This window comes from Furipterus horrens, unplaced genomic scaffold (assembly GCF_987537825.1).
Source record: "Furipterus horrens unplaced genomic scaffold, mFurHor1.1.pri manual_scaffold_17, whole genome shotgun sequence".
Classification (NCBI taxonomy): domain Eukaryota; kingdom Metazoa; phylum Chordata; class Mammalia; order Chiroptera; family Furipteridae; genus Furipterus; species Furipterus horrens.
Genome location: NW_028327187.1, coordinates 111,498,132 through 111,523,507, shown reverse-complemented (window position 1 = coordinate 111,523,507; position 25,376 = coordinate 111,498,132). Strand labels below are relative to the sequence as shown.

The 25,376-nt window shown below is 40.3% G+C and overlaps 1 protein-coding gene across 1 annotated transcript in view; it reads left to right on the top strand.

Annotated features, from left to right (window-relative positions):
- Nucleotides 1-25,376, top strand: part of GRPR (gastrin releasing peptide receptor) — a 34,584-nt gene extending 9,208 nt beyond the window's left edge. Inside the window, exons 2-3 of the mRNA XM_090264974.1 lie at nt 22,995-23,346; nt 24,926-25,376. Coding sequence (XP_090121100.1) covers nt 22,995-23,346; nt 24,926-25,315 — 742 coding nt within the window. The 3' untranslated portion in view covers nt 25,316-25,376. The remainder of the gene's footprint in view (nt 1-22,994; nt 23,347-24,925) is intronic.

Genomic DNA, 25,376 nt, shown 5'->3' with positions numbered 1-25,376 from the left:
GAATATGTTGCCTCTCTGAAAGGAGACTTAACTACGGTCTCCCTGAAACAGAGCAGGGGAGGAATCCCCAGAGTCACCACAGCCCATGGTTGAGGAATGGGGGAAGGATATAATAGAGCTTTTAAGGTACTTAGCATATTTATGACAGGCTGGTAGCTAGATAATAGATGTGCTGCCACCTGGGTAAAAGGGCAGATGATAAGGCTTAAGATACTTTTCATAACAATGATGTATAGTGCTCAGGATCAGCATTTAAAATGCGGGGGAAGCCATGAAGAAGGGGCCTATGCTGTTTGAAAGGATGTAGAAGGGCCCCTCCATTCCCATCTGCCATGAGGAGAAGCATGATGGAGGTGTGCCATGACGTAGGAGGATGTTGTAGCAGTCATGATGTAGTAGGATAATGTAGCACCTATGGGGGAAGCAGCAAGCAGCTACCCACTTTGTAGTCAGGATCCGGCCGTGCGGCCTGGGCGAGTAGGAAAGCAGGCTCGCTGCTGCTTGGATCATGCCCGCTCCGGCTGACTCTGAAGCCATTAAGGACTCTTGCCTTGTAGACCAGGAGTCTATCTGGACTCTTGGAACTTGGGACCTATGAAAAGGACACTCTCTTAGGACTTGTGCTTTTCCTGGACTTCCCCAGGATCCAGCAGAACACAGCACATACTTTCCTGGACTATTATAAGGGGGCTCAAGACAATGTACCCCAGACCCTGAAGGAGAGAGCTGACAGATAAGCGATGGGGAACTATTGGGCTTGGTTTTGGTTTATAGCCTTCTGGGGAGCAAGGGAAGCGCTGGGTCTCATGGGAGAACAGGACTCCCAGCTGAAGTGCTCCCAGCCCCGCCCCCAAGGTTGGAATATAATAAATAAAGACCTGTTTTTCTCAACACTCATTATTGGGTCATACACCAAGGCGCCATGTGAATGAGCCCCGGTTTGCTCGCAAACATCCCCACAGTGAAGGACCTGTCACAGCTGCTGGCAGGCTCTGGGAATGCTCAGAGGGCAGGTGCAATGGAAGTGGGGTTTCCCAGAAATGCTCTTTTAATTGGAGCCTATTCAATTTGTTATGGAGAGAAAGGCGGCAAAGAACTTTGACCCTGTCTGTGTAGACTTTTATGTGATTAATTAAGTATCATTTCTGGCAACTTAATATGCATGGAAGCAAAAAAAAAAGCACAGGCTTGATCATGAAGCCTAGACCATAGTTTTAAAGGGCTCCTTGGTGAGGTTTATTGAACTGTGCTTGTCAATAACATCCTTTGTAAATAGACTAAATTTGCATTTTTGCACTTGTAAATCCTGGTACGTGGGGTTTGCATAAACATGTTTTGCAGAATAAAAGAAAAAAAAAAACTCATTCCTCTTTTTCTACCTCCCAAAGTTATTGCAGTCAGCTTTGAAATTATGGTGATTAGTATCTGATGTTTTCTGCTACTTAAAATAATTTTATTTTCTTCAAAACCTCTAAGAAACTGCTGGTTCATTTTACACATTAAGGGTCACCTTCTGTAGGAGTCTTCACTGGCTACTCAATCCAAAGGTATGACCAACACTATTCTATCATCCCATTAGTTTTTCAGGTTGATTGAGGTGTAATTTACGTTCAGTAGATTTTTAGGTGTACAAAATTCTATGAATTTTGACAAACTCATATAGTCATAAAACCACTACCAGCACAATCACAACACAGAATATTTTCATTATCCCTCAAATTCTCGCATGTCCTTTGTTGTCTATTTCTTTCATCCACCATTAGCTCCTAATCTTTTCTAGAATATCATATGAATAACATCATACACTATGTGGTTATTTGTGTTTGGCTTTTTTCAGTTCATGTTGTTGCACATTTAACTAGTTCATTCTTTTTTATTGCTGAGTAGTATCCCATTGCATGGCTACATCACAGTTTGTTTATCTATTCTTCAGTTAATGGACATTAGGATTTGTTTTAGTTTTGGGTGGTTATGAATAAAAATGTCATAAACATTCCCATGCAATTTTTTATGGATGCATATCTTTATTTCTCATAGGAAAGTATAATCCAGTATTATTTTCTTGAGAATTATTTTGTTCACTTGTTTACAGTCTGTTTTCCACCACTAAAAGACAAGCTCCCCACAAATGGGAGGCTATCTCATTCATTAATATATTCTCTGGCACTAGAACAGATCCTAATCTCTAGTACGTGCTTGGTAAATGTTTGTTGAATACGTGAATGTATTACCAGTGATGTCTGATCTTGGTTCTTGAGTTTGTCAAAGAAAGAATTCAGAGCCAAGAACTCTAGCACACAAGGAAGTTTATTTAGCATGCAAAGCAAAAGTACACTTGAAGAGAAGAATCGATTAGGCTATTCAGAGAGCTGCCTTGGCCTTTTAGGAAGACAGTCACAGAGGCAGAAGTGAGCCAGCTGGGCTGCGTGGACTCCGGAAGCAAGTTACAGCGGCAAAAGAAGGGCCTACTGCTCCCCTGGTTGCAAGTCTACTGGGGACTATTAGAGCTTAGGAAAAAGAAAGCAAAGATACACGCCTGAAGAAAGAAGGCATGGGCATGCTCTATACAGAGAGCATGCACTGGGTCCTTTGTCTTAAGGGTTTTTATCTGTTTTTCTAAAGGCAGGAATTTTAGGGGAGATCACAGGGGAAAATCTCAATAGAACATTCATCAGCTTTCCAGATGTGTCCTTTAATGTGCTGATTAATCAAAATTAACATTTAGGGTCATGGCCATGATCTGTACTGATTGGTCAGTGCTAGGGTAGGAAGTCATTAGTCATTGCAGCTGGTCTTGATGTCAGCCGTGGTGTTGTTACATCTGGTTCTGCTGCTTTTCTGGGTCTGGAAGTGAAATACAACTGAGGCCTAGATGTTATCTCCAGTTTGATTAAAACCCTATCTCTGTGGCTAACAGACCTGAGGCTTTGTTCCTAAGATTATTTAATTCGGATCAGAACCTCATTGTCTCGAGGGCTTAATGCTTAAGGGAGTGGATGTGCAAGAGAGGAGGCAGGTGAGTCAGGGTGCTGGATGAGGCCAGTCTGCATCAGCTGTATCAGTTTCCCCATTCCCCTTGCCAAGGAATTTTTCTTGCTTCTTACTATCCTGCCTCAAATGGATGGATACATGAAGGATGGAATAAAGGAATGAATGAATTCTAGCAGGTTCTATTGAGAGAACATGGGCTATTGGGTTATGGTCTGTGAATCATCTTTATTTCTTTTGATGGTTAACAGAGTGACTGCAGTACAACAGTGGTTTCAACCCTCGATGACAAGACCTTATGCAGGTTTCATGGGGACTGTTTGGAGGATGGTTTTTAAGAAAAACAAATAAAATTATGAATACAAAGTTAGGTAGAGAAGTGAATGTTTTAAAATATTTAGAAATCATGTTAGATTATAAATCACAATAAGTTACAAATTTAAATAAGTTGACAAATTCCACAAACATCACAAAATCCTGAAAAATAACGTGATATCTATTAACTCCTGACACACGTCTATCATACTTGTTTTCTCAAACATTTTGGCTCCATCCTCATTTCTCTCCTCTTAAAGTGACAATGGTTTGGAAATATCTGCTTCTAGAGAGAAATTAGAAAGATAGCTCAGTGTTTAGCATGGTTGATTAAAATTAGCTTATAATTAATGACAGATTAGAAGTTTCTTTTTGTTTCATGACTCATTATTAGTAATGCTATATAAATATTTGGGATTATTATCAAATGCTTAGGATCACTTAAGAAAGTCACCTCAAGCGTCTTTCCTATAAAGTAAAGTTTCATCGCATTTCAAGTTCTCTTGTGCCTTGACTAATCTTAAGCAATCATTTAATTGATGACGCCCATTAAGCAATTTGCCATGGGTGTCTTCGCATTAGGAATTTTAAGTTATCTTCATCCATGCTGGTATTTATATGTGTATACATAACATGAGTGACTTTACACAAATGTATTGCTATTTGTAATTTGGCTACGGGTTCCTACCCTCTAACACAGACATAATAAACTCAATTTTGCTAATATATTTGGATTTAAATCTACCATATTTTTATTTGGTTTTTATGGTTCTCACCTGTTTCATATAGTCCTTTTCCCCTCCCTTCTTGCATTCTCTTAAGTATTTTATTTTATTCCTCTTCCCCTCATGGACTTGTTAATTATACAAGTTCTTGTTAGTATTCTTTGAGGATCTACCCTAGAGTTTATGACATGTATCCTTGACTTATTGGAATTCACTATAAATTGGAACGTTCCTACTTCCCAGACAATGTAAGAATAATAGGACATTTAACCTCATTTTAATTCCCTCTTATCCTTCTTTTGGTTATTGTTAGTCTATATTTTAATTCTCTATGTATTTTAAAACCTACAAGACATCATGTTTATTGTTTTTATATACTTTACATTTACTTACATATTTTTTATATTTAGACTGACGCCTGGATATACCTTTTCTGTTGTTCTCCCTTCCTGCTTCTCTGGCTTCATCTGTGATCATGTTACTTCTACCAAAAGAATGCCCTTCAGTATTTCATTTAGCATACACCTGAGATAAATTTTCTGTTTTTGTCTGAAAATGTCTTTATTTTATATAATCTGGGGGGAAGATATTTTCACTGAGCGTGGAATTCTACACTGGCCTTCTTATCTTTCACACTTTGAAGTATTGTCCTCTGACTTCCGCTGTGAAGTCAGATGTAAGTTCTATTGTTGCGCCTACAAAATTATTAATTTTTTCTTTTTGACGGATAAAATTTTTCTCCTTATCTTTGGCTTTCAGCAGCATCATTATAATGCACTTAAGTTGAGATGATTCATAGCTTTTCTTAAATCTGTGGCTTGAAGATTTTAGCCAATTTTGGAAAGCCCCCAACCGTTACAAGTTCAAATATTGCTTCTGTCCCGTTCTCTTTTCCCTCTCCTTCTTCATTCTGTCTACATATAAATAGAAAAACTATAGGTTAACTTTCAGCTTTTCAAGTTTTTCCCCTGTAGTTGTTCTTTCTTTTATTGAGGCAGGAAACTTTATATTAGGGTCAGGTCTCTGTTACCAAAAACTATTTTAAGCACAATTTCATTTCACCACTTCACATGTCCCCTGAAATTCCTACTCCGTTTTCTGTATTTTCCATTCTGTTTTCTCATTATATTCAGTCTGGCCATTTTCAGCTCTCCAATCTTCTCTTCAGCTGTGTCTAGTCTGCTTCTGAAGCTCCCATTTAATTCTGAATTTTCAGTTATAGTATCCTACAATTCTAGAATTTCTTATCTGGTTACATCTTGTCATCTAATTTCTTGAATTAGCTCCAATACATTGTAAAATCCCTCTCTGGAAACCTTAATATGAGGGACCTCTCTAAGTCTGTGTCTATTGTATATTTTCTTCTCTTGTTTTGGGGGCAAAGTTTTACCTCCTGGTATAAGAGGCAATTTTTGTTTCACTACCTGATTTTGTATATGAAGAACTGTAAATAACTTGAGGCTCTGGATAGTATTATCTTCCAGAAATGACTAGCTTTTGCTTCTTTCAGTTGGGAGGTGACTGCCCCTCTGACCCAATCAGGGATGGAGCAGATTGAAGACTGGGCTTGGGTCTCTGTGAGAATGGGTCTATTTCTGGTTCATCCCCTACTACTAGAATGGACCCCCTTGAGCATCTCAACTGAAAACCTGGGTTATTTACCTGGACTCCTCTCCCTGGTGGCCTCTGACCTCCATTTATTGTCCCCTTTTATGCTAAAACTGCTAGAAGCTCGGCTCAGCTCTCAGGTTCTGTGCGGCTGCTTGCAATTTGGGAAGTGCCCTGGGCAGAAAAGGATGCTGAATAACAGCTTCACTCTGCATTTCCCTTCTCTCCAGGGTTTGGGCCCCGCAAATCCTTACTGCCTTGCTATGTCTCTGATGTTTTCAAAGAGGTTCTCTAGCTTGTCGTTTCAGGAGAGTTGGTCAGCAACAAGCTAGTTTGCCATTAACGGAAGTGGAAAATCCCATACCACCTCTCTGATCCGCTGCCCTCGAAGCTCCACATGCCAGCTCCTTTAAAGAGGAGTACAGAACTACCTGGTCAGACCTGTAGGATCAGCATTCAGAGCCTCAAATTATCTCAGCAATTTAGAATCAGAAAAAGTAAGCTCTGGCTAACTTCAAAGTGAGTAAGTCAGGAATCTCTGCTGAGGCCTGCAGCAGCGGACACTGCCAAGTGCTGTGGGTACAACAGAGCTCTGAGATCTTTCAACTAGGCCAGGACTCTTAGCCCCAAGAAGCAGGAGCTAGAGCCGACATTTAGTTATGCAGTGATTGATAACAGCTGAAATTTCATAGGAAGGCAAGAGCTAACATCTTCCTCAGGTACCTTTCTTTAAACTTCACTTCTGTATTACTTTGGGTTTTTTTGTTTTGTTTTGTTTTGTTTTGTATTGTCAGTGGGTCTGAACCAATTGACAAGTGGTGATAACTAAAGGTTACATAGGAAAGAAATAGGGGGAAATGCAAAATGCAGTACATAAAGAAATTTAAGCCCTGGCTGCTGTGGCTCAGTGGATTGAGCGTCGGCCTGCGAGCCAAGTATCGCCGGTTCAATTCCCAGTCAGGACACATGACTAGGTTGCACATCAGGTTCCCAGTTGGGGGCGCAAGTGAGAGGTAAGCACACAGTGATGTTTCTCTCCCTCTCTCTCCTTTCCCCTCTCTCTAAAAATAAACAAACAAACAAACAAATAAATAATTAAAATGGTGATGAGGGAAGAAAAAAAATTTATTTCCATGTGAGAAGAATTTACTGTGACAATAATATGTGCATGTGACTCACTTACTTCTTTATGCTGTATACATAGACGTAGAATAACTACAGGCAATTTTAAGGTTTTCAAGGTCTCTTTTTTCCCTTTGGTGTTGGTTTTTATTGTCAGGCAATTTCATACCAGGGTCAGGCCTCTGTTATGAGAAATACTTTAAACACAATTTAAGAATATAAAATTATGTAAAAACAAAATTACAGTAATTTCTCCATGAGAACATATGGAAAAGGCTTTTTTTTTTAAATGGTGATCTAAATAGATTTTTAAGATTTTCATTTTCTCTTTCCCTTTCACTTTGAATGCTTGGAAACAGGACAGTCAGAATGTGGCATCTTTTTTTTTTTTTCCTAAATTGTCCACAGAGGTGAAATTGAAGGTTCTAAAGATGGCTTAAGTGTAGTAAATATTTCGTTTTAAGCATTATTTACTTGTTCTTTCAAAAGACCTGAGAATCTGAAGTGCTAGAGTCAAATACAACTAAAGTGGGGATCCAGAGACCTAGGTTCTAGTCTTGGTTGTCAGCTAACCAGCTGCGAGACCTCTATGGGAACCAGTTTGCTCTTCTTTAAGTTAAGGAAACAGGACTTGATGATTTCTGAGTTTTATACATCAGAGAAGGAAAACTCTGACTCCAAAAAACCTCCGCTGCCTTGCGGCATACCTCTTCAGGGGAAAGGCTAAGGGAGTAAACCCCGACAGAAAATTCGGAGCCGGAGTCCCTAAGGCGGTTTGATGTTGTAGTCAACACCGGCAACTCCTGCGGTGCACCTGAAGCCAAGCTGTATTGACTCCGTCTTTCCCTTGGACCCTTCAGCTGCGAAGAGAGGGGGGGTCTGCTGCATGGGCAACAGCAGACCCTCCATATCACCCTGCCCAGGCTCTGTAGCTTCAGCTTCACTGGAGAGGACACTCCAGCGTCATCACAAGATGTCGATGCAACACGGGAGGAGACAGATACCGTGTCACTCCCGAGTTGGACTGCACAGCCATTCTTGGCGGTGCAGATAGACTCTTAAGGAGCTACACCATCGTCTCTGGAGACGGATGGCTGCCGATGGATTCTGTAGTTATATATAATACAGGTTTGTAATGAAACATTCATATGTCTGTACCATGCTAACAACCATTCATATACTGACCTAGCATCATTTATTTGAAAAGTACTTCACAAAGGGGAATATACATATATAAGTATCATTTTATTATTCTTTAATGGCTTTACCTTCCTCTATCTCGCTTTCCCAGCCAGATTTTAAATCCTTAATGGCCAGGGACTTTTATATCCATACCGCCAAGCAAAGTCTGAGCTACTAAATCAGTACTTAAATGTGCTGAACAACTGACAAAGGATCCTGAGCCATGAGGGTTTAATACTGAAAGTCCAGTGGCAGATGTCAGTGGCCCAGTGTCTTCATGATCACAAATGAGTAACCCGAACAGGTGGTGTTGTGTGGAAATGGAAGATCGGCTTTCCTGCATTGAAAGAAGGAACCAACAGCTTTGGTGTGGACAGGCAGAGAGTTCTGTTAGCTGTGTTCACACATTCAGTGCACATAGCTAAAAGGCTGGTAAACTTTTTCCTTATAAGGACATATGGTAAATATTGTTGGTTTTGTGGGCCATAAGGTCTCTGTTGCAGCTACTCGTATCTACCATTATAGTGCAAAAGCAGCCATAGATTTTATATAAGCAAATGGAGGTGGTGTGGCTGTGCTCCAGTAAAACCTTATTTATGGGCACTGAAATGTGAATTTCATGTTATTTTTACCTGAAAATATAATCCTTTGAATTTTCCCCAACCATTTAACATGTAAAAACCATCCATAGCTCATGGGCCATATGAAAACAGGCAGAGGGCCAGGTCTGGCCAGTGGGCCTTAGTTTGCTGTCCCTGATATAGGGGTCTGTGCCAAGATGGCCATTTAGCAGCAAGTTTCCTATTTTAACGGAGTGGGACCTATGGGGATCCATGAACCTTGTTCAGTTAGCCCAGGCAGACTTCCTAAGGGATATGATCAGTACGAATCCTACCGCTGTATGATGCTTTAGGAGATGAGGCACTATCATATCATGCACATTAGCTTTTGGGTCATCCAAAAATTGAGTCAAGTCAATATCTTTAAGCAATGTGTTTTCCAGAATTCCCTGGGTCCTCTGTGATAGTAATAGTTGCTTAAAGGAAGAAAAGTTTCAAATCAAGGCTTAGGTGGATTCCAGCTCCCATGGGTAGGGGGCATGGAGGCAGAGCCTTCCTGTTACTCATTGAGGGAGTGAGGATGCAGACGGACACTGTGCTCTTCATGACCTCCTCCCCATGTTTCACCATCATACATGATGCTGCCTCTCTAAGGTCTTTTCACATAGGCTCATGTAAGCAAGTTACCTTAAAATTGTGGAATTTGCTCAGGACCCCCAAGAATTCTTCTGGGCTTGAAATGGTTAGAGAAATAGAAAGTGTTTAGGCCATAGATCTCTTGGGGAAAGGCAGACAAGAGGATGTCCAGAGTGATCTGGTGTAAGCAGGCATGCAGAGTATTGGTTAGGAGGGTGACAGGGGAGGAACGGGTTACCCTGAACATCTTCAGCCTTTTTTCTTCTCTGAAGGTAAGACATTACAGGCCAAATTTGGTGCACAGTTCTAGATTTTGTGTTTTAATTATATGTTTGTTCAATAAAAGAAATGGGCATAAAATGAATAAGACATAGACCCGACTATTAAGAAACTCAGAGGCCTGTGACCCAAGATGCATGAACCTTTTTCATTTCTAGGATAGAATGAGAAAATGTCACCGAGTGTCCAGGGTGTATGCTTCTTGACCTCTTTTGTACCTAGTACAGGACCATGCAAAACTAGGTGCTTAAGATAAGCTTTTGGTGGTCAGATACTAGTTTCGGAGGAGTGGGGGTACTTTGCTTCATTTAGGCATGATGTGTTGTCTGAAGCTAATCCTGCAAACTCTGTAAATGCACGGACGTTGCCCTCTAGTGACCACCAGGGTTCTTTGGAGCTGAATGGACATGGTGCCCAGGGAGGCCAGCTGGCATCTGCAGAGCGCCACCTGCTGGGTAGAGGTTTATGGGCATCTGTATGAGACAAATGCTTAGACTCTTAGATCCTAAGAAAGACACAGAATTGCGTGCTCTCAATCCTGTACAAAAGATAAAGAAAAATTGGAAAGAAATGTATCAAACCATCACATGTAAGACAATTTTCTTCTTTTTTGTTTTTAGAATTTCCTGTCTAAATTTTTATAATGAACTGTTAGCACCTTTTTTGAGCTACAAAATATTTTTATTGTATTTTTCTGTTACCGTTTATCTCCCTTATACCACCCCCTATAATCACATGTCCACGAGTCCTTTTTCCTTTTTCCTCAATCCCTCCACCCCTTACCCTCTGCCCAGAACTGTCATCCTGCTCTTTATCTATGAGTCTGTCTCTATTTTGCTTGTTAGCTCAGTCTGTTCTTTAGTCTACATATGAGCGAAATCATATAGTACTTGTCTTTCTCTGACTGGCTTATTTCACTCAACATAATGTTCTCCAGGTCCATTCATGCTGTCGCAAAGGGTAAAATATTCTTTTTTATGGCCGAGTAGTATTCTATTGTGTAAATGTCCCATAGTTGTTTTATCCACTCATATATTATTTTTGTTTAAATTAACTCCATATGACACTTCAGTTGCTTTAAACTAAAAATTCTACTAAAAATCAACAGATAAACGTAGTAAGTCTGAGCATAGTTTCCTCATTTTACGTCAGTTATCTACCATTTCTATGCATCTCTTCTGATTTTTCAACTACGGTTTACATTCAATATTATTTTGTATTAGTTTCAAGGGTACATCATAGTGGTTAGACAATCACGTACTTTACAAAGTGTTCTCCCTCCCCCAATATCTCCAGTACCCACCTGACACCGTACATAGTTATTAAATATTGACTGTATTTCCCATGCTGCATTTTACATCCCCGTGACTATTTTTATAACTAGTAGTGTGTACTTCTAATCCCTTCACCTTTTCCACCCATCCCTTCAGCCATCAGTCTGTTCTATCTGTGAGTTCTGTTTCTGCTTTGTTTGTTTGTATTGTTCTTTAGATTCTACACGGCACCTTTATACTAAATTTTTTAACTGAAAAAAAGTCATTCAAAACTACCTTTAGATTACCTTCATTGTGGATGTCTTTGCTGACTCAAAGCAAACTTTTTCAATTGGTTAAGATACCCTCCGAGTTGTATGGTGACAGATTTACCAACTCTCCCTTCCTTCCTGTCTTTCTTTTTCAATTTTATTTTGGTAAAATATATATAACATAAAATTTATCATTTTAATCATTTTTAAGTTTACATATCAGTGGCATTAAGTACATTCATATTGTTGCACAATCATCACCCAACATCCAACTCCAAAATAGTTTTCATCTTCCCAATGTGAAACTTGTACCCATTAGACAATAACTTTTTTTCTTTTCCTTTTTTCCTTCCTTTCTTCCTTTTACTTACTAATTTTTGAAGGTGACATTTAGGATAGCACTATTCATAATGAGGATAAACTCAAATGCATTCAATTTGAAGAGATGTGTGAATTTGAGCCCTGATTCTTCTAATTGTCAACTGTGTGACTTTGGGCAAATCACTCTATAAGCTTCAGTTTTCTGACCTATAAAATGGGAATAAGGGTATTTACCTTTAATATATCATAGGACTATTGTAAATTTGTAATGATAAGATTAAATGCGTCACATTCTTTATAAATGTTAGAGTTCCTAGTCAGAGTGATGGCACCATTAGCATGATTGTTACTTATGTTCATAACGGAGCCCAGAGGGCATTGCTGAAATCTCAACCACTTGACAGTCTATTGGACAGTCATTCCTTTTCAAGAAAAGCAATAATAAGCTTTATTTAAATAGTGTTTCCTAGTTTCCAAAGTGCTTTTGAAACACCTCATTTAGCTCTTCTTCATAGCAAATAAGGTTAATATCATTAGTTCTGATTCACAGATGAAGAAAATGGAGGCATTAAAGTCTTATAGCTTAAACTTTGTATACAGGGGCCAGGGTGCCTCTGTCCAAACCCTAGCTCTGTCACTTTGTAGCTGTGTGAACTTGGGCAAGTTATGCAACCTCTTTGTGCCTCAGTTTCTACATCTGTAAGACGAAGATGACAACAGTAGTACCTGCTTCCTAGTATTGTTCTAAGGGATTCAAAAAGTTAATTCTTGAAGAGTGTTAAGAGCTATACTAGGCACTTAGTTCTATATGTTTTTGTTAAATAAAAGAAAAGAAAAAGAAATCAAGATAGCATGCTTATGCAAACTTAGCTAATTTTGGAAATGGGAGTAGAATGCAGAGCTCCCAGTCTCCATCCAGTAAGTGATACCTCCCCCAACACTGCCAGGATCAACCTGCTGGGCTTCAAAGTTGGGTCACAATTTCACCATGTATAAGGCCTCTTACACAGGGTTATTTAAATATAGTGCTGTTAAATTTTTATAATTAGACACAGTGATTCATATGCCATAATGGTATTTTTGAGCTTTAATGATTCTTATTTTGAAAAGAATGTGTTTCATTGAGATATCTTAGAAATTTTATTTTCTCCCCAATCATTTGAAATACATTTAAAGACTGAAATATCTGATATTTTATTTTCTATAGATATGCTTGATAAACTGACTGAATCTGGAGAAGAACTTACATAGTGGGGGCTGTTGGTGGCCCACCTGTATCCCTTGTACACCAGAGGTCACTAACGGGCCTGGACTTCCTGTGCCGGCCAAGGGAAGTTTGGGGCAATGCTAGGGTGACAGAATTAACACCGCAGGATAAATGTCAATCCAAAAGCAATGGGTGTTGGTGGGTAAACACCCCAGCCGCCTCACCTTTTGGTGGCACAGTTCTGGAATGCGCTCACCAGCCTCTCATGGAGGTCTCTGGCAGGCCCTTGTTCAACTTGCCCAGAGTGGTCTCCTTGCTGTGCTTTCTGGAATCTCCTCCCCAAAAAACTACTTGAGCCCAAATCCTATCTCAGTGTCTGTTTAGGGATGAATGACAATTTATGAAGACAGTTTATGACCCCAAGGCTATTACACCTTCCACCCCAGAGCTTGAGTGATTTTCCCCATTCTCTGTGTATCTTATGTGTTACACGGTAGAGTAAATGCAGGCCGTGTCTAACTGCAATTTGGAAATGGGATTTATAAACATTCTTCAAACTTTTTGGCTCATAAATTGTTGAAAAGGTCTAACAAGTTATAAATATATGTTCTTTCCCTCCATAACGTCTTTGAGGAATGGACTGGGAACAACTTGTGCCAGGATGTTTGCACACCTACTGAAATTGAACTGGGCGACTGCTCCCCTTTGTCATTTTAAAAATACCCACTGGCAACCGCGATATTTCATCCTGATTATACCGCTCCTGATGGCTCCCTTACAGGATTAGCGCTGAACTTTGGAATTAGATCATCCTGCTGATGCTCAACTTCTTCTGCCAAAGCACCATCAAATGGCCAACAATTGCTTGCATCTCTCTTCCCATTTTATACCTCAGCTTCTACATCCCTCATATCCCAGAACCAGTGCCCACGCTTCTTTTTTGTTTTTTAAGATTTCATTTATTTATTTTTAGAGAGAGGGGAAGGGAGCGGGGAAGAGAGGGAGAGAAACATTAATCAGCTGCCTTTTGCATGCCCCCAGCCGGGAACCTGGCCTGCAACCCAGGCATGTGCCCTGACTGGGAATTGAACCCGCAACCTTTTGATTTGTGGGACAGCACCCAACCCACTGAATGACAGCAGTCAAGGTAGTACCTGCTCTTCTGATTCCTTTCCCATGTCAGTAGCTCTTTCTTTAGCCTCATTCCAGTGCAAGAAGCCACTTTTCATCTTGGCTTGATGGCCTCTTTAGACCTCGAGGCCTCTGAATATATGAAAGAGTTCAGATCTTACTCTAGACCTGAGGCCGCATTTGAACTTCAGGGTGCACATATGCGGAGGAAAGAGGCAGGAGATTTGGTCTAATAGACTCAAAGAAGAACAGGAATTCTGTGTCTGCCTAGAAACACACCACTTTCACCATAGGTGAAGCAGGTGGGGTACAGGCATTCTGATTATTTATTTGGTTTTCTTCCTTAATCCCAATAGTGGTGAAGGGGAGCACAATTTGCCACTCAAAAATATGACTCTTTGGCACACTGTCATTAGAGGTAGGACTTCACGTACGGGAATGTGATCGAATTGACTTCAATCCATACTGAAAAGCAAATGGCTGATATGAATGCTCCTTGCCAAAGCAGGGTTTGCTCTCTGGGAGACAGTGGGTGCCTTTGGGGAGAGAACACCATGGAAGGGAAATGGCAATTCACAAACCGGTGATTTAAGGTCTTTACTGGGAGGAGATCCTGCATAGATCTATGACCTGTATCTTCATCTCTCTGAAGAAAATAAGAAAACGTGTCAATCCACTTTACAACATAGATCATGATCCTCTCCTTGACCTGAGCTTCAAGCTCACTTCCTCCAGAGGCAGGGAGGTCTCTGCTACACTCTTAGAAAGCTTAGAAAGCCTGCTGAAACCTTAGCTACATTTTCTGCACAGTGTCTTGTGGGACAGTGGACTCCAAAATATGGTTCATACCCTCCAGGAGAGGTGCAACTTGATCTAACAGGTAAGGAAGGAAAGCAGAAAAGCTACCTATATTGATTCTTATTTAGAAATGAGGATGAATTAAACATTAGTAATCTATAGTATCCAAACGGAGGCTCACCCTCTCATTGAATCTGCATCTACTGATTGATTACCATGTGTAACTCAGCAGCCGGAGTTGGGTTTCCACCACGTAGGAGGCTCAGCAACGGCTCCTTACTCTGTCCTAAACACTCGGCTTCTTGCAAGACATTGCAGACTGACGTGTGTTTGTGCGTGATCTAGTTTTAAACTAACCTCCCCAAATGAACAAGTGGTTTAAAAATGTTCCCGCCAAAACAAAACACACAAAATAAAACTCAAAAGAGTGCAGGTGATGCTAAAATTGCAAGCCAAAGAGAACCATGTGAATATAACGGAGACAACACTTCCCTCGTCCCTTATATAGGTGCTAATCAGATATGACACATTCAACCATATTACAATTTTAATCATAATCAAGTTTTTCTGATGACAGAAGGGTTTACTATTAATAACATAGAATAAAATATATAACACATTTTAAAATTATTGTTTTACTGTTAGTTCATCTTTTAAAAGTTCTATATATTAGCGTCTGTTTTGTCCCCCACCTATTTATGAACTCCTGTATTATACCCACATTCAATAATTAGCATTTCCTAGATTTGTTCTTGCTTTTTCTTAAATACACACACACACACGTTTGTTTGTTTTGTTTTACTGAACTCTGGAAGGTAAGGAGCAAATACCCTGACTTCTACTCCTATTTATTTGTGTGTATTTCCTAAGAACAAGGATACTCTTCTATGTAACACCAGTGCCATTATGACACCTAATGAAACTAACAATAATTCCTTAATACTATTTAATATATAACCATAATCAAATTTTCCCTATTGTCCTAAAAATGTCTTATATAGCTTTTTTTTTTAAATTCAGGATCAGCCATGGCTTGTGTGGGTCAGTGGATTGAGCACCCAGCTTGCAAACCAAAATGTCGCCAGTTTGATTCCCAGTCAGGGCACGTGCCTGGGTTGCAGGCCAGATTCCCAGTTGGGGGGGGGGCGCATGAGAGGCAACTACACATTGATGCTTCTCTCCCTTTCTCCCTCCCTTCCCCTCTCTCTAAAAATAAATAAAATCTTTAAAAAAATAAAAAACAAAAATCCAGGATCAAATCAAAGCGCATGCATTGCATTTGGTTGTTATATCTCTTTTCTTTTCCCAGTTTTATTGAGATATAACTGACATAACATTGGATAAGTTTAAGGTGTATAACAGTGATTTGATACAAGTATATATTGCAAAAAAAATTGCTTGTAATATTTCTTTAATCTTTTTAAAGGTAGAACAGTAGCTCCCTTACATTCTTCTAAAAAAAAAAAAAGATATTGACTGTTTTTGATGAATACAAGTGACATATTTTGGGGAATGTGCCAGACTTAGATTTGTCTGGTTGTTTCCTCAGAGTTAGATTCACGTTTTAAAACTTGGGGCAAGAATGCTGCATAGGCAATATCACATTCTTCCCATTGCATTTCATCGGGAGGCATGCGATCTCAGACGGTCCCACTGTTGATGAAGCTCAACTTGATCAGGGCCACATTGTGAATTTCATGGACCATTGGCACTTTTACCTTCATGGGAACCTTTCTCCATAAAAATATTAAGAATTATATTTTATAATTGTATTGGCATAAGGACTAATATAATTCAAGATAGATTATATTCATTTTCTTCTGATTTTAAAAGAAATTACAACATTTTCCTAAGCCTCTAAAGATCTCATGGACCCCAGATTTTGTGCCTACTTTGGCTAATGAAGAAGTTCACACTGGGTTTGACCACTTGATTAAAGGGGTGACCTCCAGATTTCTCCATCATAAAGGTCCACTTTCACCTTTGCAATTAGATAATCTGTAAGGAGACTCTTTGAGACTATGTGGGCATTGTGTTTCCTAAAACCTCTCCCTCACTAGTTTCATCATTTTTGCCTGAATCTGTTATTGCAGTTAAAGTTGCAGGAATTATCTCCTGTTCAGGGATGAGAATATTGACGTGCAAAGAATCTGTAATTTGTTCAAGACCATAAAACTAGTTGGTAGAATTACCATTAAAAATCAGATCTCTCTGCTCCCAAGTCCACATTGGAGCCCAGAGGAAACTGGAGTATTTTAAAAGGAGCAGGGAAAAAAAGCATTGGCACCATTTGGCCTAGAGGGAAGAACAGGACAGGATGACTGTAATCTGTTACGTACTCAAAGGTATTAAAGCTAACGATTGCTTGGGTACCCAGGACCAGCAAGTTCTCCATTTGGAGAGTAATGGTGCAAAGGAGATAAAACTCCACTGGTCTGGATTATAGCCATTTTACAAACCAGCTCATAATTGCCTCACATTTCTTCAGAAATGTTCTTGCTGTTATTCTCCAAAGAAAATGAAGCTGATGTTTAATACTCTCGTCAAATGTTATTAGGTATGAAAATTCTAATTTAAATGCTGATCATGTGTCAATTATGCTAAAGAACATTTAGTTCATTTAGTTTTCTCTTCACCTCAGTCCTTTCTCGGTAGTGTGCACTAGGATTATAATGGGGGGGGGTTAAAAAATACTACTGTTTAACAATTCCTACGGACATCAGAAGGTGATTATGGACAAATAGGAGCTGAAATGCTTGATCCTTAAAAGTAAACAAACTGCCCATATTTGAATAAAAAAACATTCCTTTCTGTGGGCATGGTTTTCCTTCCAACTGCGGGTGTGGGAGCCAGCTACTTCTACTTGCCAAAAATAGCTTTCACACATTAATCTTGTTACAGAGAATATTTTTGTCCTTTTCCATGTTTGCACTTTAAAAAATGAAGCACATATGTTTTCAGAGATGAGAAGCAATTGTCTTGAGCCCCGTATTATCAGGAGTGAATTTAGTCACTCGGTGATAGAATGATGCTTTCGAAGTATGTAAAAGTGGACCCGTTCTCTCATTTATGAGGAGTTGTAAATAAGATTTGCAAGTCACATATTATTGATCAACTAATTAGCAAGTATTTGCTAAGCCTCTACTTTGAAATAAGTGGTATGCAGAACAAGGAACCTGAAATATTTTTAGAGACACTAAAGTAAAAGAGAAGATATAAGCTTCTGTCTTCAGGAGACTTATGAGAAAATACCTCATGGAAAGCTAGAAAATAATTCAAGATAGTACATAGTAAGCATAAAATGAGAAGAGTCTATAATCCTGTCATAAAATTAAACAGGTTAGGAACAATAATGGGAATGATTGAGGTCCAAATTGGCCAGCAAAAGCTTCATCAAGATGATACTTAAATGCTGGAATTTAGAAGGGTAGAATTCATATGAATGGAGACTCAGATTGGACATGAAGAAAGGAGGGAGGCCGAAAAGTGATGGAGAATTTAGAAACAGGACATACTGTCTTGAGTATAATTGAAAGTTGACAACTCATTTTTTCAGAGGGCTGCAAGTGGGGGATGATCTATGCAAAATGATGCTGGAAATATATCTGATGATAACTTTAAGTGATCACCACGACTAATTGTTTTAGATAAGGCTCTTTTGTTGATAAAGAACAGAACCCACTCACACTAACTCCAGTGAAAAGGAGATGGAAGAATTAAGTTTACACAGGACACCTCTTGTACGTTCAAGAGTAGTTCATGGGCCAGGAACCAAGAACCTTCTGTATGACTTAGGGCCACATCATCTCAGCTTCTTCTTGTATTTCTGCCTCATTCTTTCTCTTTCTTTCAGTCCACCCACTCTGCTTATGCATCTTGCATATGGTTAAAATGTGGCTGCCCTGATCCCTTCCTTGACATCAAAACCTTTTTTTTTCTAACATTTATCATTGAATAACTACATCCTATCTATTTTTCAGTCTAAATGCTTAAGGGAAAGAGACACTCTTTAGTAGCTGGCAGGCAGTTTGTTGGCTGGTTTAGATTGAATACCTACTGCAGTCCAATCAGCCATCACTCCTAAATGAGAATTACCCAGTGGTTTCTCCCTGCACTGGGAGCTCTGCATAGAGCCATCTAAAATGGAAGAACAAATACATTGATGTGTTCCATACACATTTGGGAAGCATCTGATTTGTTTATCTGCCTGTAGGCAAAGCTTACCCAAAGCTTTTTTCTGAAAGAGCTGTGGTATCCTGAAAAGAGTTGGTCCAAAATTGAATATTGACTCCACAACCTCTGGAACTGAGCTTTAATTTGTCACCTGTAGAGTGGGGATAATAGCATCTACCTGTTGGGGTTGTCTGGAATACACATGAGATCATGTATACACTATTCTCTCCTCGGCACAAGGCAAGAGTTTAGTAATGAGATTTCTTTAACTTTGATAGTTTGTGAATGAATACACTGGGGACCAGATTTTTCGTAGAGTTAGATGCGACACTTGTTTTTGACTAACTTTTGGCATCTAAATCCAAAAATGACTCCAGTTTTTTTCTATCACATCAACTTTTTAAGGTACAGGATACTCTCCCTTTGTCCCCAAAATCATACAAAATGTACATACAGAGGAAAATAAAGAAAAAAAATTACCTGAGTATACTGTTTATTTAGAGTTATTTTATTCATATAAAGGCTATATATTGTTACTGTAAGTCAAATTGTGGACAAGTAATAAAGTTCTGCTACCAAACCTACATATTAAGGTATTTTATCTTTTCAAACCACAGGCTAGGAAATGCCAAAATGAGATACTTGAAACAGTCTCCTTCAGTTGGCAAAGATTTAACAAATTGCTTCATGAGACCCAGTTTTATGTGCAGAGGTGGCAATATAATGTTCTTTCTGTCAACAAGTGGCTCGTGCAGAATGTTTGGATCACCAGGTTTGAGGTCAGATCTTGGAGGCCAATTCAATTCCACCCAATGTTTCTCATGAGCTCTGCTGTCCCACATACACAGAAAACAGGGATACTTGGTGTATCCACGTTGCTGACCAAAAAGGAAGCAGACTGTTTTAAGGTCAACATAGATGATCCAATTGTGCTTGAGATGTTGCAACAGATCAATGGCTCTCTTTATGTCTTCATGTTCTTCATGAAAACAAACTGAATGGCCAGTTGGGACTGCACCAAATAAATTGCCATTGTGGAGGAGGACACACTTCAAGCTGCACTTCGAGCTATCGATGAATAGTCACCATTCTTGCGTTATAGATTGGAATTCCCAATTCCTCCATTAAACCATGTATGTTACAACAATACACAAAGCCACTGTCACTTCAAAAGTACTGCACAAATGCACTTTCTCTTGATCGAAAGTAGGATGCCTTCGATCCCTTTTCAAGCAAGTTTTTCTCATGCAGTCTTGATGCTAGTTCTGAAACCTTTTTGGATAGTCCCAAATCTTGTTCCAAATCATTCAACTCATGCTGATCAAATCCCTTACAAACTGAGTCATCTTCAATTTCAAAATCTTCATCGTTGCTGTCACTTAGTTCTTCACCATACTCGTTTTTCGAAAGAGGGTAGTTCAATGAAAACTGGCACTGGGATTTCAGCTGAAAGAGGCACTGGGCATATAGCTGATGGTAGACTAGGATACTATAGTTTACATTTATTTTTCTTGTTCTATTCTGATGTTTTAACTCTATAATATAAAGTAACAGTCACTTGAATGAGCTCTGGGCCCTCACCAAACCATAGGTATACCAAATGGCAATTGATCACATGTTCCCTTCGTCTACATCCATAAACTCTTGACACACTGCTTGCACACCTTGTGAGGGGCCCAAGACTTATCTTGATCACCAAGTTTTACTTTAAAATATGCAAAATAGGCTTGCCTGATGAATGTGCTGATGTTTGTCCTTTGACTGGGAATGGTGAAACTGCCACAGATCTAACAAATGAATCAGGGTTGTTTAGGCACTTATTATGAGAAATAGCAGAGGCAGACATGATCTGAAGGAAAGGAAATAAGTACGTATATAAATTAAAAAATAAATTCTGCTAACTCCTTGTATACAGACAAGAACTCGGACTACACTTCGGAATACGATTCACTATATAGAGCAGCACACAACCTCTCACCACACTGTCTCATGTGTAACTGAATAGCCTAGACAAGTATGAACCTGTCGCTGGTCTCCAAGGTCATCCCCCTCCCCTCCCCACTACAGGGAGGTTTGCTCTCAGCCAATAGGAGAGCACTAGTTCTTCCCTCGATCCAGGCTTGATCCAACCTAGAGTGGTTGCATTAAGATAGCTGTACAGAAAAAACGTGATGTAATAGAAGAAAACTAACTGCAGTTTTGAAATCAGAATGCCTATTTAAGTCGAAAACAGCTGAAAAATCTAACTCAACAGGAATTATGTTTAAAATTGTTCCCCGGTGAAATCCATAACAGAAAACTATTTGCAATGCATTTATACTTAATTTTTTAAACATTTTATTTCTTTTTAGAGAGAGGCAAAGGGAGGGAGAAAGAGAGGGAGAGAAACATCAATGTGTGGTTGCCTCTTGCACACCTCCAACTGGGGACCTGACCCACAACCCAGGCATGTGCCCTAACTGGGCATCAAACCAGTGACCCTTTGGTTCGCAGGCCGGCGCTCAATCCACTAATCCACACCAGGCAGGGCTAAACTTATTTTTAACTGCACAAGCAATATATGAATATGTATAAATATTTAAAATTTATCATAGACATATTATTTTACTAATAACTATTTTAGGGTTTGTTTTTTTTTCAATTGAAGCAGTTAAGTGTTTTTTGCATTCTGTCCAAGAAATCTTTGCCTATAAAGTATGTTTTTAATAGTCTTTTCCAAACACAACCATAATGCCATCCTCACACCCAATTCATTAAAAATAATTCCTTTGACCCCAGCCATGTGGCTTGGTTGGAGCATCGTCCCATATACCAGAAAGATGTGTGTTCGATCCCCAGTCAGGGCATGTATGGGAGACAACCAGTCAGCGTTTCTCTCATGTCAATCTCTCTCTCTCTCTCTCTCTCTCTCTCTCTCTCTCTCTCTCTCTCTCTCTCAAAAGCAATGAAAAAATGTCCTCAGGTGAGGATCTAGAGGCTTAATAGGTTACGATTCAAATTATTTCAGAAAAACTATAAAAATGGTTTTATACTATCTTTTATCTTTTGAAAGATGTGAGTTTGAAATAGCAGCTCAGTAGTTATGGCATTTTGCACTTAGGAATACACAATTCCCCAGACAGGAGGTAAGCCATTCACTCTGGTTTCTGACTCATTTGTGAGTGAATCACCTTCACTTGGAGAGGTAACAGTCAGTGCTCATGACTGCTATCTGCCACAAAGTGCTGGGCTCAGACTTCCCTTGAAGAAATGACTCACTGTCCAGCTGCAGGGACTGTGATTACCTGACAAACCCCAGCTGTCAGCCCCTTCATGGTCCACTTCAGCTTTCAAGTTATGGTCATGCTCTTCTGGGGAAATTTCTGAACAGTGACTCAATTAGGTAGTGACTGAGGTCACACACTTTTTCAGTGGTGATCTAAGGGCCTAACCATTTCTTCCCGAGACAGGACTCCTCCATTGGGCAGTCTTTGCTCCTGAGCTTCCCATTCAGCTCATGTAGGGTGACCAGCAGTTTCAGTTTGCTGGGAGTCAGAGATTTCCCAGGATGTAGGGTTTCCAGTGCTAAAACTGGGGAGGTTTCAGGCAAGCTAAGATGGTTGGTCACCTTAACTGGTATAAATCTTGTTAGGTCAGCATCGGGGGCTGACAGCTCCCTTTGCCCAATCCTGCCCTCTTCCCTCTTTCCTCTTCTCTTTCACAGGTATTACTCCCCAATACACTTTTGTCCTCTTGACTTCATCTCAGTGTCTGCTTCCCGGAACATGTGATTCAAGACAGGGGCACATGTAGCACAGGGACCAAGAAATACCTAAATACTACAAGAGAAGATGAGGCTGAAAGAAACTGGGAGGACTGGAGAAAGATTAATTTGATAATTACAGGGATGCTCCTGTGTATAAATTTTTCATCAGACTATTCATTCTATATCATTTGAAAAAGAGAAAAGGCGTATATGTAAATACACAATAACTTAAGGTTCCCTACGTGGCCTTTGAATACTCAAAATGAAGGCTTTGCCAAAAAAAAAAAAAAAGAAAAGCCAACCTTCTTGTCCCTGTGTCCTTCTTTAAACATGCTTTGTTATTAATTCCTATGATTTAAGAAGAGAAATGAAAGGAGCTTCACCTTTCCTCAGAATTATTCTTAAAATCAAGCGAGAACGTGGACAGAATGTTGCTGCTGGAGAAAGGGGAAGGCGTCATTCAGGGACGGGACTAGAATAAGGTGAGTGAGGTACTTGGGGTGCAACATTTAAGTGGCCAGTCACTGTCAGGGTTGTGTCGAGTTGGCACTTGGATGAAGCTGCAAGTGAATACCTCCTTAAATATTGCACCCAGGTGCACTGCTTGCGTCACCCTAGTCTGAGCCCTGCTACCCATATTAGGCAACTTATGCAGAACATTTCCTCTTTCCTGCCCCAGGTACAAAGCCATTGTCCGGCCAATGGATATCCAGGCCTCTCATGCCCTGATGAAGATCTGCCTGAAAGCTGCGTTGATCTGGGTCATCTCCATGCTCCTGGCCATCCCAGAAGCTGTGTTTTCTGATCTACATCCTTTCCATGAGGAAAGCACCAATCAGACCTTCATTAGCTGCGCGCCATACCCACACTCTAATGAGCTGCACCCCAAAATCCACTCCATGGCTTCCTTTCTGATCTTCTACATCATCCCACTGTCTATCATTTCTGTCTACTACTACTTCATTGCCAAAAACCTGATCCAGAGTGCTTACAATCTGCCTGTGGAAGGAAACATACATGTCAAGAAGCAGGTGGGTACCTGGGATTGATTCATTCTCTCCTCGGGGATTTGATCCTTTGCATTTCATTTGAACCCACTGCCAAGTACAATATTTAAGAGATCACACCACCTGACTCTACAATTAAGGGGGGGGGGGGCGCGGAATCTGTGTCCAGGTGGTAAATGGGAACTTCTAGCCACAGAAGTCCAGGAATTCAGGGGTTCTTTATAAGCTTGTTCTCTTATCAAAGACATAAGCTAGGGAGGCGTTGAGAACATGAAGGATGTAGACTATGAGTTTATTTTTGAGAAATATCTGGAAAAGTTTTGTTCTGTTATTGTTATTTAAACAACAAAATGTTGCAGCTCAGATGGATGTGACTTTTCCAAATTCCAATCACGTTGTTTGGACAGGGAGAGGATTTCTACCTGGGAAAAAGGCAGAGGGGCAGGAAAATGAGGCTGGTTGAAGAAAGAGAAGTAGTTTGAGGAAGACAGGCTCACACTGATTTAGTTTCCAACCCAGGTTTTATGCCTTACCCCCTCTGAGCCTCAATTCCCTCATCCACGATACAGAGGAGTAACCCGTAGGTCGTAAAGCTGTTGGAGGATGGCAAGAGAGCATATGTACACCCTAGAGCGCCCAGAATGCAGGATGCCCTTCCTACGTGTTAGACTCCCTTGCCCATCCATGTAACCCCCTGGAATTTCATCCTGGAGGTACGAATGGTAGAAACCAGAGGCTCTGGCTGTCTCCTTTTTGTCAGATCTTGCCTTCTAGTCCAAATGTAGATTATGTGTTAATAATGGAGAAACAGAAAGACTCTTCATCCATTTCAATGTATAGCTGACTCGGCTGGAGGCTGCACCCTTTAGAGTTCTTAGAGGCCTTAATAGAGTTCTTTAGAGGCCTTAATAGTAAGGGGGGAGTGACAGTTCTCAATGAAACAGTCTCCCTGTTTGAAAGACCTCTCGATGTGAATGTACATCATATCCCAAATTCTTTAATGAGAAGGATGCTTCCCCTTGCAGTAAGAACCTTCCTGCATAATATAGTCCAGAAATAACTTGAGGTTAAAAAATAATAATAATAATGGCTAATTATCTTGGTCTGGCTCTTGAGGAATAACAAAGTTGACTGCTTTTGTTGAGTATCAGAGGGAATAAGAAATTTTAAGCTGTGGAGAGAGACATGAAGTCTCATGGCTGATAAACTGTACCAAAGCCCTCCCGAGAAAAAAGAGAGCACTTACTAGAATTTCAGTGTGCAATCCATTCAGGCATGTAATCAACTTTGTTTAAAGATCTTTTCTTAGTGGCACAGTCTAATCGTATTCTACCTCATGGATTTCTGCCTCCTGGTTTTTCCATTTCCGTGTTTCTGACTTGGTTTTTCGTTTTCTGTCTGCTTCTGTTCCTTGTCCCTCATTTATCTGACTCCCTCTTGTCTCTGTTCTCCTCCTGAACTCTTTCTTCCATGGCTCTATGAGCTTGTCTCTTTCCCCAATTCTTTTTCCCTGGCTTCCTCTGTCTGAGTCTCTGTCTCTCTGCAATCCTCCCGCACTACCCCTTGGTCCCGCTATCCTGTCTGTGTGTAATTCTCTCCTCAGATCGAATCCCGGAAGCGCCTTGCCAAGACAGTGCTGGTGTTTGTAGGCCTCTTTGCCTTCTGCTGGCTCCCTAACCATGTCATCTACCTGTACCGCTCCTACCACTACTCCAAGGTGGACACTTCCATGCTCCACTTCGTCACCAGTATCTGCGCCCGCCTCCTGGCCTTCACCAACTCCTGTGTCAACCCTTTTGCCCTCTACCTACTGAGCAAAAGTTTCAGGAAACAGTTCAACACCCAGCTCCTCTGTTGCCGACCTGGCCTGTTGACCCGGTCTCACAGCACTGGCAGAAGCACCACCTGTATGACCTCCTTCAAGAGTACCAACCCTTCTGCGGCCACTTTCAGCCTTATCAATGGCAACATCTGTCATGAGGGCTATGTCTAGACTCACCCTTGAGCCTGCCCCCTAGTACCCCTGGTTTTGCTTTATGGCTGGTAAGAAACCC